The 13,684-nt window shown below is 46.5% G+C and overlaps 1 protein-coding gene across 1 annotated transcript in view; it reads right to left on the bottom strand.

The window, feature by feature from the left end:
- Positions 1-10,033, bottom strand: part of ELAPOR2 (endosome-lysosome associated apoptosis and autophagy regulator family member 2) — a 101,824-nt gene extending 91,791 nt beyond the window's left edge. Inside the window, exon 1 of the mRNA XM_063153775.1 lies at positions 9,779-10,033. Within this exon, the coding sequence (XP_063009845.1) occupies positions 9,779-9,898 (120 nt within the window). The 5' untranslated portion in view covers positions 9,899-10,033. The remainder of the gene's footprint in view (positions 1-9,778) is intronic.
- Between the last annotated feature and the right edge of the window lie 3,651 nt (positions 10,034-13,684).

The raw sequence follows: 13,684 nt of genomic DNA, 5'->3' as shown, positions 1-13,684 counted from the left end.
GACACACTGACAGCCCAGGGACCAGAGCTCTTTGGGTCTCTGAAAAACGCCAATCGCTTGCTTTTAAAATTTTAAAAGTTTAATAGTAATAGAATATAGAATGGTTATAAAAATAGCAATATAATTAGAGTAATAATAATTTGGAAAATTTGAATCAGGACAATATGAGAAAATAGAAACAAAGAGTTACAGATGGCCGGGTGCCTTTTCTGGGCAAAATGAGCCCGAAAAAGGACCCACATAAACAGAGGATTAACCCTTAAAAACAATAACCTGTTGCATATTCATACACCTCATACATGATGCATAAATTCCATTCAAACACAGGATTCTGTCTGGCCAGTGTCAGCTTCTTCCTCTTAATCCTAAGATTAAGGGCGTCTTCAGAACTGAGCAAGGCAGGAAGAAGTTTATTTCTTCTGATAATGGAGCAATAAATTCTCTTTCTCTGAAAGATTCAGGTGTCCTGTGGCTGCTATCTCGCTGTGAGATACTTTTTTCTTTAAAATAAGTATCTTCCATAGCATAGTTTCTATTTTAACATTATGTTATAACCTAAAATTATATTTAACACATTACTTAAGAAAATTAATATAGCATAACTTTCTAACATCACACAAATAATATTCATTTTAATATTTGTGAAAAGCCAATCATAAAATATGCATTTTTCACAGGTCTGTCCTGTTCAGCAGGCTAGAGACTGCCTATGGAGAGCAGGTGATTGCCCCAGTAATTTATTCCTATTTCTAGCATGTGTGGTGCCCAATGGAGCACTACTGGCTCTTCCCATCAGACTATCTACAGTGTAAATGCTAAATTTAAATCATGTCAAAGTTTGTTAATCAAACTGTACTTTCAGTAACAGCCACATAAAGCCTCCCAAAACCTTGAGTCAGGCATCATTGCTTCCACCCCATCAAATTCATATAACCTATTTAAGTGCCACAGGACCTTAAAACACTATGCAGCTTAGCTCCACCTCATTTAACTTTACAGATTTTCAAAGTTCACATTTTCAACTCTTCCATACTGAGGAGCCAACTTAACTTTTCTTTTCTCCCACCTTTTCAACGAAAGCTGTGATTCCTGCATGAGCACATGACGAGGCTTTAAGATCTTTTTCCCTTGTTTAGCAAAGCAGTTCAAGAGATTTGCAGGTCAGTATCACAATACAGCAAACCAGCTGGCTTGTTTGGGATTTTTTGTAATTTAAAAGCTGGAATTGACTGCAAAGCAATGACTTTTCAGAGGAGCCAGCAAACATTTAAGTAGAGTTGGCTTTAAGTGCTATTAAAAATACTGCAAAACAAGAAGATACAGGAATTGATTTGGTTTGGCATTATGCCCCCTCTCAGCTGGGGTGAATGGGAGTGTGATCATTGATCACAGCTATTTCAGCAGCAGTTCAGGCTCAGTGTTGAGCTGTTTGTGATACCTGGTCAGTGCCTCCCTGAAAGGATGGTTTGACTCCCACAGGATGTGTTCCTTTGGTGAAATGGAGATGGAGGATGGAGAAATGCCTCTGGATCGACTGCCTCACTGTGCAGAGGCTAACACAGAGAGCAGTGGGCTTCTAGCTACAAAAGGAGAATTCAGAGCACATGTGTATCCTATATTCAGCACCAAAGCCAAGCATTAACTGACAGTCATCCTGTCAGAACTTCTGGAAAAGCAAAGAGCTGGAATGGGTTCAGCTGTTACTTGAGCAGCTCTAGGGGAGAGCCTCTCTCCCACTAATCAGGACACTTGACATTCATCACAAGGAATACAAGCTGCTCATCAGCAGCTCTGCAGGGCAGGTGCTTGTGAGGAAGGTGCAGCATCATGAGCTGACTCATTTCCCACTCCAATTCCGTCATGCAGCCTGGCCCCAGCATCCCTGAGATGAACATCAGCTCGCAGTCCCCCCGTGCAAGCATGAACCCTGCCATGAAGAAAGCCTGGTTACAGCCCCTCATGCCTGCCTTTCAAGAGAAGTCTGAATTTTTTAAAAAATTGGATTAAATAAGAACAAACAGAATGGAGAAGAAAAGAGCTGTCCTGGGAAATCTTTCTTTTCTTCATTTGCTTCAGGGAGCCACAGAGCTGGAGATAAAAAGCAGCTTAACCAGAAACAAGCAGCATTTGATCAGCACTGTTGACCTGCCAGCAGGAGGGAGCCATGGATATAAAAGCCTGGGAAAAATCAGCCAGCATCCATTTCTGCTGTACATCTCTCCAAAGACACAGCAGCACCCTTGTGTGTATAAAACACCACCAGCCTGTGTGAAGGCTTTCCTTTAAGAAACTTCAGAGAGCGAGTACAAAACCAGGAGGATTTCATACACCACAGGAAACACCGTGGGAAATTAACACTTGAAGAGAGTCAACAGCTCAGGTCTAAATCACCTTTACCCTTCAGTTTGCTGCTACAGTCACCACCTGGTACACTTCAGTTTTCTGTGGCAGTACAATCAATTTAGACACTGATTTCTCCACTATTAAATGTGTCCTGTGTTTTACCAAGCCAGCAGCAATTATGTTAATGTCATCTCCAGGTTTTGCACTCCCCATTTCTCCTCCCTCTGGCTAGGTTATCTAATGCATTTCAATTTTCTGACCATATTCATTACATCAAAAACACCTCTAAGCATGTTCAGGTCAGTTCCACCTCAGAGGGAAAGTTCACCCTCTCCCCAAAGCAAGGGTTTTTCAACAAATTGGATTATAAGATTAGCACTAGTAGCCCACATTGGTAATTATCATATAGAAAATAGCTCTTTTGACTGGGTCAGCCCTGCTAGCTGGAGGAGGGCCAGGGATCTGCCCACAGTCATGGACTTGCTCATCTTGTTTGCAGGAATATCTTCTCCTGATGCTCCTGTTCTTGGCAGGGTGGGCACAGCCTTTTAACCAATCCCAAACACCCTGAGCCACTTTCCTGTGGGTTATCCCTGGAAAATATTTGTACCTCTAAGGTGGAGGTACAAATCTAAACAAAATCTAACCAAATGAAACTTGAGTTAGCCAGCATTTTCACCACCAGATAACAGTTCCTATGAGTTTTTGTAGGTACTTTCCAATAGTCTTCAAGTATCACCATAAATCACCTCTGTTGTGCGTTGTGTTCTTGACCACAAAACACCAACAAGTAAGATTAATTCCATATCAATGGGATGAGTGATTTGTCTTCTCTTTGTAGCAGTAAAAACTCAATGCCAAAGAAATTTTCCAGTTGGGAATACACCATCATCTGGAACTATTGTTTTTTTTTCATTGAAAACGTCTTGCAGCCAGCAAATACCTTTCCTTGCAGGGACAGCACTTGTGTCTCTTAAATCAAAGCACAACAGAGAGCAACAATCCAGTTCTTTCACACCTTTAACACACAGCTCGCATTTTCTTCTTCCTACATGACAAAATGCAATCCCCTTGCCATTATCTCAGTGTAAATCCAGGCCAGCTCTATTCCACCAAAACTTTATGTTCTAGACATAAAAGAAGACCAGACTTGTGCCCCTGAGTAGATCCCAAAGCCACCTGTATCACTTCTAACACCCCAGAACCTAAACCCTGACTGAGTCATCTCTGACACTCACCCAGCTAAACCCTCACCCCTTTTTTTTTTTTTCTTTTGCCTTATTTTAGGTTTATTTTTCCCTTATGGCAGGTGAGTTTGCAGCCAAATCAGCATCAGTTCTGACTCAGCACAGTGGCAGGATCATCAGCACCAACACAGCAGAGCCAGCAGCTCAGCTGCACACGTCGTCCTAGATCATCTTAAATCAGCTCTGAGCCATGTCCCAAGTGCACAGTGATTACTGTCTGGCACTATTTATCACAGAGAGTATCACAATGCTGGTGAAACAAGGTCATTATGAGATTTAGACAATGCTTTGTACTTGAAAGGGTTTTGTTTGTTGTTTGCTTTAAAAGATGGTTGTTAAAATAAAAAAAAAAAAAAAAAAAAAACAAAAAGGGAGGGTTTATCCATTTCTCTCCTTCAAAACCAGAGGGTTTTGTTTTCAAACATTTGAAAACCAAAATGTTCCCAGTACCAGCAATCAAAATCTAAACACATTTTCTGGTCCAGGGTAAGACCTAAGGTATTAACAAAGGCTAGTGAGCAGGACACTCTTTTCCTAGTAGATGTAATAGTTGGGGAAGATATGGCCATGATGGATAATAACAGGATAATAACATTGGACCTTCACAGCAGCAACCCCTAGAAAAACCTTGGCACCATCTGGGAGACACATGGGACCTGTTCCTAAACACTGTTTTCCTCTCAAGCATGAGGCACTCAAGGCTGCTTTTCCTTTTACCAACCATTATCTTTTCTCCTCTAATCTGTTTATTTCTACTTAGTTGATGCTCACTACCTCCTTCAGCAGGTGCTGACAGCAACCTACCCTATGACACAGGGAAGCCTGCAGTGATGGCATTCCCTGCTGAGCCCTGCAGGTCTGGGAGCCCCTGGCTCTGCCCCAGGGTCACTGCAGTCTGTGGGAGCCCTGCCAACACCTTCCCTGACACACGCTCAGGCTCGTGGAAAAGGTTCCCTTCAAGTGATCCCAGAATTTCTGACCTGGCATAAAGCACCACACAGCGCTGCCAAAGCCTTCCCAACCAACACCTGGAGGAAAACATGGCCTGGATGAGGCAGCTGAGAGCCCAAATCCTGCAAAAACCCATCCCGGCCCCTGGCTGGCTGGTAATCCTGACTCCACGATTCATGGATGTGTCAGGAGTCCCAGCACAGCTCCCATTCTCACTCAGCCTCAGCCTATGAGGGAAAAGAGAAAATAAAATCATGGCCTTCTTTATAAATGATAAATCTCACCCTGAATGATCCAGTGATATTTGATGGTGGAAGAAATGCAATCTTGTGTTGGTTTAATGGCTACTCCTGTTTTGAGTTTATGGTCTGTTACAGCAGTTTCCACTATGACTAAATCTCTTACCCTTGAATCATTACAGCCATGGCTCACTATCCAGCTTTTATGCCAGCATCTGTCTTCCTTCCCAGGTTTTCATTTCTGACACCTCACCAATCTCCCTGAGCTTCCCCCACCTTGGTCTGCCCCTGTGCTCTCTGCTGTGGTACCTGTGTTTTAGCATCTGTCTCCTCACATTTTGTGCACGTGTTTCCACTCCATCAGCTTCACTGTCAGCAGTTTTGTAGCCTGTTTTTTGCTCCTCTTTCCTCATCTTTATGACCCTTCATCACCATGGAAAATGGAAGCTGTACATTTCTCTTTCCCTCACAAACACAAAATTCATGTAGCAAGACGTGAAAGAAATAAAATGGTCTGTGCAGGAACCTTTCCCCAGCCTCTTCTTCTGACCATGAATCATTCATAGATTGTGTCTAAAATCTCTCAAGGTGGTTAGAAATTAGGGAATACAACATTGGATCATTCCAGAAGCTGGTATAGGTAGCACCTGCTCTGTTGCCAAAACAGCAAATGCAGATGCTTCAGAGAAATGGATGAGGGTACCAATAAGGGGCAGCAAGGAAACCAATTTAGAGGGAGAATTCCTTCCTAAATGAGCAAATCCCTTCAAAGATTTTAAAGCCAACAGAAATCAAATGGTTGTATTCGATCAACCCAAAGGTTGTCTATGGTTACATAAAAATAAAAAATTATTACCTTTTAATAATAAAAACATTTAGCCTTTCAAGTGCACAAAAGTCATTTTTATTTCCACCTTATCCCATAGATTTGCATCTCATTAATTTTCTCTATCCCATGCATTAACACATGGGATAATTCTTCTTTTTCTTGCTCTGTTAAGTCACTCCCTCCTCACCAAGACAGCCCCACCCTCTGCTGTGATCACTGTGTGCTCATTAACCAGCCGCAGAACAAACACAGCATTCACGGTTCCTGAGTGCTAATGACAGGGCACACAACCCCTCTGACAGGTTTTATTCTTCTCTTTTCCTTTTAATCACCCACCCAAACTGCTTCACCACCTGCACATGTGCTGCCTCCACAGAGCCTTCTGCAGTGACTCCAAACCTCTTCCCAAGCAGGTCCAGCTCACTTACAGCACAGGATATTCAGATATTCAGGTGTTTCAGATATCCAGGTTCCTGCCAGCACATCCCTGTCACTCCTGCCATGTGTGACAGGTGTGCTGGCTTATGTGACACCTTTCCGGGACTGACACATCTCCTCTCCATCCTTTACTTGCAAATACAGAATTTCACCTTGCTTCCCACACTGCTTAGCTCAGTATCTAATATCCTGATTTAACATACTAATGTACTAAAAATACTTCACACTTAGCTTAGGCATACTAGATTTTTTAACCTTTTCTCCTCATGAGAATTGGCACTATTTCAACACACCAAATCTCCCTTACTTGACCCAAGTTCAATTTCATGCTCCTCCTTTATTCTTAAGATGCCTTTGCCTTCAAGTGATTTTATAAGACTCTTATTTTCCAGGAACATTTCTTGTATTGTTTTTGTCTTTTCAATAAGGATTCTAGCAGACTAGTGCAAAAATACATTCCCTTAAAGAGAGCATTTAGCATTACCCTTTAATTTACCTGTCTACTAAAACAGCAGGTAAACCATGCAGTGTATCAGAATCACATTTATTATCAATGTCAGAGGCACTTCTCAATCTGCATAATAACTGAGAGTTGCACAGGAGTATGAAAGAAAACATCTTTGCCAGCAGGATACTCTGTATCTCTCTTTGAAAGCAATTTGGCTGAACGGGAATCAAGAGAAGAGTCAATCAGGGAGTTCAATTTTTTATTATTATTGCAAAAAACAACTCAGGGAAAGAGGAAATGAAGAAAAGACCCGTTTAGGCTGAGTATCAAATGTCCTAAAAGCAAAATCTGCTCAGATTTGGGTGAATCTCTGAGGGGAGGCTGAAGAAGACCCATTCAGTTGAAAAGTTCAGAAAAGAAAAAGCACAAAACACTGGAATATAAGATGCAACAACCATTGTCCCTGCAGCAGCAGGGGGACTGGCATAAATACCTCATAATTTCCAAGATAACAGCTTAATGTGTATTTAATGGCAGTGAAAAGCATGGGTGTCATCAATTCCACTCAAAGTCATAATTTATGCAACGCATGAAACATTTGCATGAGTACCCTGATCGTCACTGGCACAGCAGAAGGAATTCACCAAATACTTATTCTTCTACCACCGCCCTAATCCGAGCTGCCAGGTCACCAGAGGCACAGGGAGCAGTGATGGGTCTCCCCAGGTTCTGCACCCCAGCCATCCAAGCTGAGGCTGTCTCCATCTCTTGGAGATGCACAAATCCCCTTTAAATTCGCTGCTGGCACTGGAGAGCTCAGGGAGGGCTCATGATGTAAATGACCATCACAGCCTGAGCTGAGCACTGCTGTGCCAGAAGCTCATGGCTGTGTCAATTTACTCCAAAATCTCACAGGAGCATTCATTGAAGCTGCTTGTACCCCTGGTTGGCAGCACAAACACACCCCTCCTAAATCCAGTGTGCTCAATTGCTGCAGTCCCTGACCAATGGAGTCAATGACAAAAAGGTTTCTGGAAAGTGACATTGCTAGACATTATTATTTTACTATCTATGTAATGAGAACACCACAGAGCCTCAGGCACAGCCAGAGATCCCACTGCTCCAAATGTTGTGCCAGCACAGAAATCTCACAAACCAGCAGATATCTGTATTTGTCATAAGTGAGGGAACCCAAAACAAGTAGTCAAGGAAGGAGTGGGGAAAGTGCTGCTAAAGAAGGATCCCCTATAGATTGAAAATGAACTACCTGTCAGTACATTAAGCCTTGTGCTTCTCAGAGCTTTTGGGTGTAAAACAAAGGACATTTACCAAGTCTTTAAAGGACTGCAATGCCCTCTGACAGGCTGCGCTTTCTTAGGGCACAACTTCATCCCTGTCTGAGTCTGCCCAAATCAGTCCCATCAGGCTGTAAATGGCAATACACCCAGGTCACTCAAATTGGACTGAACTAGGGCAAATGGACACGTTTTGAGACAAAAAATACTAACTTTTGTTCTTCCCTTTTGTAAAGCAGCTCATCTGCTATCTTGGTTCTTTGTAAGCTCCCTTTTTTTCCTCCCCTCTGTCTCCATCCAGGCATGTTTGTAATTACATTTCCTGGGACACACACCCCAGCACAAGCAACACACAGCTTTTTAACCCTGTGAGTGAGGGCTGTCTCTGAACACTCAACTCAAGTAAAACACATTGTCAGCCTCTCTGAAAAGAAAGCAAAAGCACACAGGTCCAGATCCACAGGTGTACAGGAGTGGGGCTCCAGAGAGAATTTGCACACCTAAAGCCCAGTGCAAGATGCTCAAAATACCAGCTCTATACTTTTGGTACCACTGCACAGGTTCAGCTCTCACCTTTAACCATCTGCAGAGGTTCATTTTTTTGATGCAAAGACTTTAGGATGAAAACAGCCCTACAAGTACCTGTTTCCCTTCACTAGCTGAAAAGGCAGATAGGTAATTTAAAGCAGGTGGCTGCATAAATTCCTCTCTCTGAGAATGACTAACATTTAGGAAAAACATGCCCTGAGAATGATCAACATTTAGGAGAAACATGCCCAAAGCAGACACTGATTTGCCAGACATCACCTCTCCCTGCTGCAAGATTTCCCACGCTAGGCTAGCGCTGAGCTCTGCCACTTGGAAGAAAACAAGGAAATTTCATAGGCAAAGAGAGAATATTCCCCAGGTCAGAAACGCTCTCCTTCGCCACAGGAAGGTCTTCTGCACCCCCAGCCAAGGACGTCCCAAGCTGCAAAAACCTCCAAGCATGGATCAGGACCCTTCATCAGCCGAGTGCTCCCCTCTGGCTGCAGCCACCCACCCGAGCCCACTCTGAAAATGCACAAATTCACTCTTGCTAAACGGTGCAATGCAAGAGGTAAACTGGGGAAGCTGTGGTCCCAGAGCATCCTCAGATAGGAGGGGGTTAGAAAGGAAGAGGATTGACCATTGTTAATGCACTCACAGGTTTCTGCTTGCCTGAGCAGAGCTCCGGCCACCCAGACCTGTTCGGGATGCTGATACCCAGTCTCCCCACCTCTACTGTTGGTTTAAAACACAGCAAAGACCCACTTGCTCTTTAACAGCAGCAGAGAGGATTTCCCTGCATGTAGGAGTAAGGCTGGAAACCCTGGAAAAAACCTTCATGAAGCCCAGGTCCCTTCCCCGGGAAACCTCAGGGATCACCCGGGGCTGCGCATCCCTGTCCGGCCCCGCATCCCGCACAGCCGTGCGGAGCGTCCCCGCTCCGAACACACCGAACACACCGACTCCCGCCAGGGTCGGGTTCCTACGGCAGCACAGAGCCGGAAAGTTTCTCTCGCCATGCCACAAGCCCGGCTCAGCCCCGGACACACCGAGCTGGCACCGGGCGGGCGGGACATCACACACCATCCTTCCCTCACTCTCCACCTTTGCGCTGATCCAACACGGTATTTATTAAAACAGCGAGGCCGGGCGAGCCCCCTTGGTTCGGAGGGAGGACTTTGCTATTTCCATGTACTGAAAGGAGCAGGGATCACCACGGGCAAGGGGAGTGGGGAGAGCGGATCGCGACCGACGGGCAAGGAGCGGCTCCGCTCGGGGTGCGGGGGGCTCGGCCGCAGAGAATCCTTCCCCGTGGGTCTGACCCCTCTGCCATCCCCCGGACAGCTCTGGGGAGCCAGCAATACCCCTGGCTGGAATACCACCCTCCTCCCGAGCCGGTGCGTGCCCCCCACCCGCCCTTACGGATGGGGAAAACCCAAAGAGCACTCGGGAAATCTCACCTCTTCGCAGGGCGGCAGCTGCAGGGCGGCCGCCTGCCAGCCCAGCAGCCAGCAGCACAGCCAGGCGCTGCCCGGGTACCCTCCGGCCCGCCGCATCCTCAGCATCCTCAGCAGCATCATCCTCCTCCTCGTCCTCCCCCGCTCAGCCCTTCCCGGGGCCGGGGGTGCTGCTGGGGCTCAGCGCCCCCCGCTCCTGCCGGACACCTGCGAGCCCCGGCCGCGGGCTGCCCCCGGCCCTGCGCATAACCCCGGGGCTCCGGCGCACCGCGGCCCCGCCGGCCCCGGCAGCCGGCACCGGAGAGCCGGGAGGAGGGGCCGGCAGCGGCGGGAGGAGGAGGAGCGGCGGCGGGAGGGGGAGGAAGGCTGGCAGCGCAGGCGCACGCTGCCGAGGCTGGTCCAGCCCCGGAGCGGCCAAGGGAGCGCGGAGCATCCTCCGGCTGCGTCTCGCCAGCCCCAAAACCCCCGCACTGGGGAGCACACAGCAGCCCCCGCTGGCACCTCTGCGGTCGATAGGCTCCGGGATGGAATCCCCCCTTCCCCAGCCCTGCCCTGGGATGCTGGCCTGCATCCCCCGCCTGGCTGCTGGCACCCCTGTCCCTGTCCTTGGCAGCGCCAGGCGGCGTGGGGTTTGTAATTGTTGTGCAGTATGCGGGACGAAGGTAAAAGGACAGGCTTAGCAGGGAAAGGAGGGAGATAAGTGTGGCTGATGGGGCTGTGTCTGGCTCAGTCAGTTCTTGAATGGTAAGTCATTTTGGCAGGAATCCTGTCAGGGGAGGGAGTCCTGCGAGAGAGAGCAGGGTTAGGAGTAGTGACAGAATTTTGGTGCGTGCCGTTATTAGGGCTGATAGCTTTAGGACTTTCATTGTGTTTAGGGTGAGGAGAACAGTTGCAGTTATTATAGGGTATAGGTAGAAGTTGAGGAGGGTGAGTTTAAGGTTGTAGATGATAATGATTGCTATTCAGCCTAGGTGGGAGATGGAAGAAAATCTAAGTTTTTTCGGATTTGTGTTTGGTTGACCTATTCATCCTCCCAGGGCTGCTGAGAGGATAGCCAGGATGGTTAGGAGTGTAGGTGGCCTGCACCCACCTCCCCTTCTCCTCGGACTGCTAAGGATGCCCCATGTCCCCCAGGCCAGGTGGGATCCCACGGGCAGGATGTGCTGAGGATGCCCCGTGTCCCCCAGGCCAGGTGGGATCCCACGGGCAGGATGTGCTGAGGATGCCCCGTGTTCCCCAGGCCAGGTGGGATCCCCCAGTCAGGATGTGCTGAGGATGCCCCGTGTCCCCCGGGCCAGGTGGGATCCCACGGGCAGGATGTGCCCTGGACCACTCAGTTCATGGCCAGAGCAGGGCAGGGACCGGCTCAGCGAGATGGGAAAGCAGCTTACTCGTGGCCTGACCCAAATTATTCTTATCCCCCAGAATTATGCACGTTTCTCCCTCGGTGGTTGCCTTTCAGTCCGAATTTTGTCTCCTGCTCCCCAGCAATGTCCAACTACTCATTGCTAATGAAGTGTGTGACTGCCTCAGGCACGGATCATCCTCTGCTTCCCTGGCATCTCTGGGGTTGGCCCTGCTCACTTTCCTGCTCCCTCCTGGGTCTGCCTTTCTGCCTCCTCTTCTCTAACTAGCAAAGCCCAGCACAGGGCTTCCTATGGCTGGCACAAGATGTTCCTGTCCTTATTGATCCACTTTTTGGACTCCAATAGATAGCCCTTTTTTCTTTTTCTTTCAATTCATGGAGTGACTTTTTTTCAGTAATTTTACTGCGGTTCCTGCTCACCATGATTCAGGTTTGACTCAGCTTTTATTCACCTCATGAAAAGAGATGCAGGTACAAGGGCAGATTCAGATCTTTGCATCATGCCAGCTCTCCGTCCACCCCTGGCTGGTGTCATTGCTGTGACTGTGTGCTAACACAAAAATGGTTCAATTTGCTCATTTTATGTCACTTGAGACGCTTGCTGGAGCAGTCAGGAAAGGAGCTCTGTGATGCTCTGCTAACGGAGACAGGTTTGCAATTTCCCTTTGTTCTTGTACAGAACCTTGCTCTGATTTGAGCTCCAGCTGGAGGAAGGAAAGTGGGTTATGGTGCTTCCATCAAAGGCCCCATTGCTCACCAGGATGACAAACAAAGCACCTTGTGTAATCAGTTACATGAAAAAAATAAAATTATCTTTCCAGAAAAAGTGGAAAACAGAACAGAAATCCTGCTGCTGCTTTATGTTTTGTGCTTCTGCACTGGGTAGGTCACAAGATCGGTCCCAAGGATTTGTTGCTCACCTTAACTGCAGCATAAAATCCAGTGTCTGAGGAGCACTGATTTCAGCTGGAGCAGCATTTCTCTTCACCTTTGGTAAAATAAAACACACACAACTGCAGGCACTCCCAGGAATTTCAGCAATGCTCAAAGTATATGGGAAAAATTATATCGGTTGGTTACAGCACGGCTTTCACACAAGGAAAATGGGTACAAGGGTGTGGGCACACAGTTTGTGGTGACTGGGAGTGGGGCTGTGGCTGAGCCCCATCCCCAATGGGTACAGATGTGAAAATTATGTGAGCAGCATTGAAGGTGATGAGACAGGGAGTGCCCAGGTGTGCTACCAACCACCCAAGGGAGCAGAGGGCACACAGGTGCAATGCATCAACATGAAGGGGATAAAAGGTTGGGCTAAATAGCAATAAAGAGCAGGTGTTTGGAGCCTTCTGAAGTGGTATGGTGTTACTCTGTATGGGCTGGTGCTTAAAACCTTCCGAAATTGTGTTTCACTGTGTGTTGTGGCCATCTCAACTGAGGCATGTGCTGCAGCACAAGGTCAGCTTGCAGAAAAGTGAACTTCTTGCTGCAGGGGCTGACCCTGAGTAAGAATGCAGAGTGGGAAGCAGATTTGGGGGGCTGCTGGCAGAATGGCTCTCTGCAGTGTGGGGTTACTGCTGCTGATTCCCAGGGACCCTCCAGGAGGAAACAGGGCCAGCAGAGTCACTTCAGGTGAGCACAGCTTCCATACAGCACAGGGACAGGTGAGGAAAGGGAGTACCAGAGCGTGCTTTGTCAGCTGCTCTGTCACCCTTTTGCATCACTAAATTATTTAACCTTAAAACTCAGAGCAGGGCTAAGTAAATTTACAAATAAAAGGCTACATACTCTTCTTCAAGACTTGCTGAAAGTCACCAAAGCTTTTCTACTGTCCTCTGTGGGACTTGCTGCCTTCCTAGCAGGAAAAATCACCAGGATCTGAGATTTTGTTTTTTGTCTTACTCTGTTTCCAAATGACACAAGGTCCAGAAATTACTCAATCTTTAAAAGCAATATCATCACTATGGTTGCTGTGCTATCTGAACAGGATCTGAAATGCCTGTGATACTAAATCCTGAAGATCTTATCTGAAAGCAGAATGGCAAAAATTCTGCAGTGCATAGTAATCATGTGGCCAGCAGAAAATAAAAAGTTTTAAAAATTAATGAGCTTAGATAGACATGAACAAATGAAGTAGAGGAAAGCAGTGAGGGATTTGAGATGTACTGTATGGCTTTCATACATAAAAGAGTAGCACCTATATATAAGGTAGCAGAGATAAAGGAATTTTAAGTCTACTAAGAACAGATAGCAGAGAGTGAAACAGTTTTGAGATCTGTATCTGAAATCTTGACCTAATATTTTGAGTCAAGTGAAAAGATACAAAAGTAATTCAGAAGATTTATGCAATCTCACTTATAAACAATTGCTCAGCTCAACTACATTAAAGTGAAAAAGAAAGGAAAAAAAAGCAAAGTAGCAAGTACTAATTTATGCTGTAATGTGTTTCAAGCTACATCTCCCCTATTACCTGAATTTTATTGTGCATCAGCCTGGTATAAGTTAAAGATCTAAAAGTACCTTTATACTGCTATTCTAAGTTGTGC

Source organism: Melospiza melodia, chromosome 4, assembly GCF_035770615.1.
Source record: "Melospiza melodia melodia isolate bMelMel2 chromosome 4, bMelMel2.pri, whole genome shotgun sequence".
Taxonomy (NCBI): domain Eukaryota; kingdom Metazoa; phylum Chordata; class Aves; order Passeriformes; family Passerellidae; genus Melospiza; species Melospiza melodia.
Note: the sequence above shows the minus strand (reverse complement) of the source record. Positions and strands in the feature narration are given on the sequence as shown.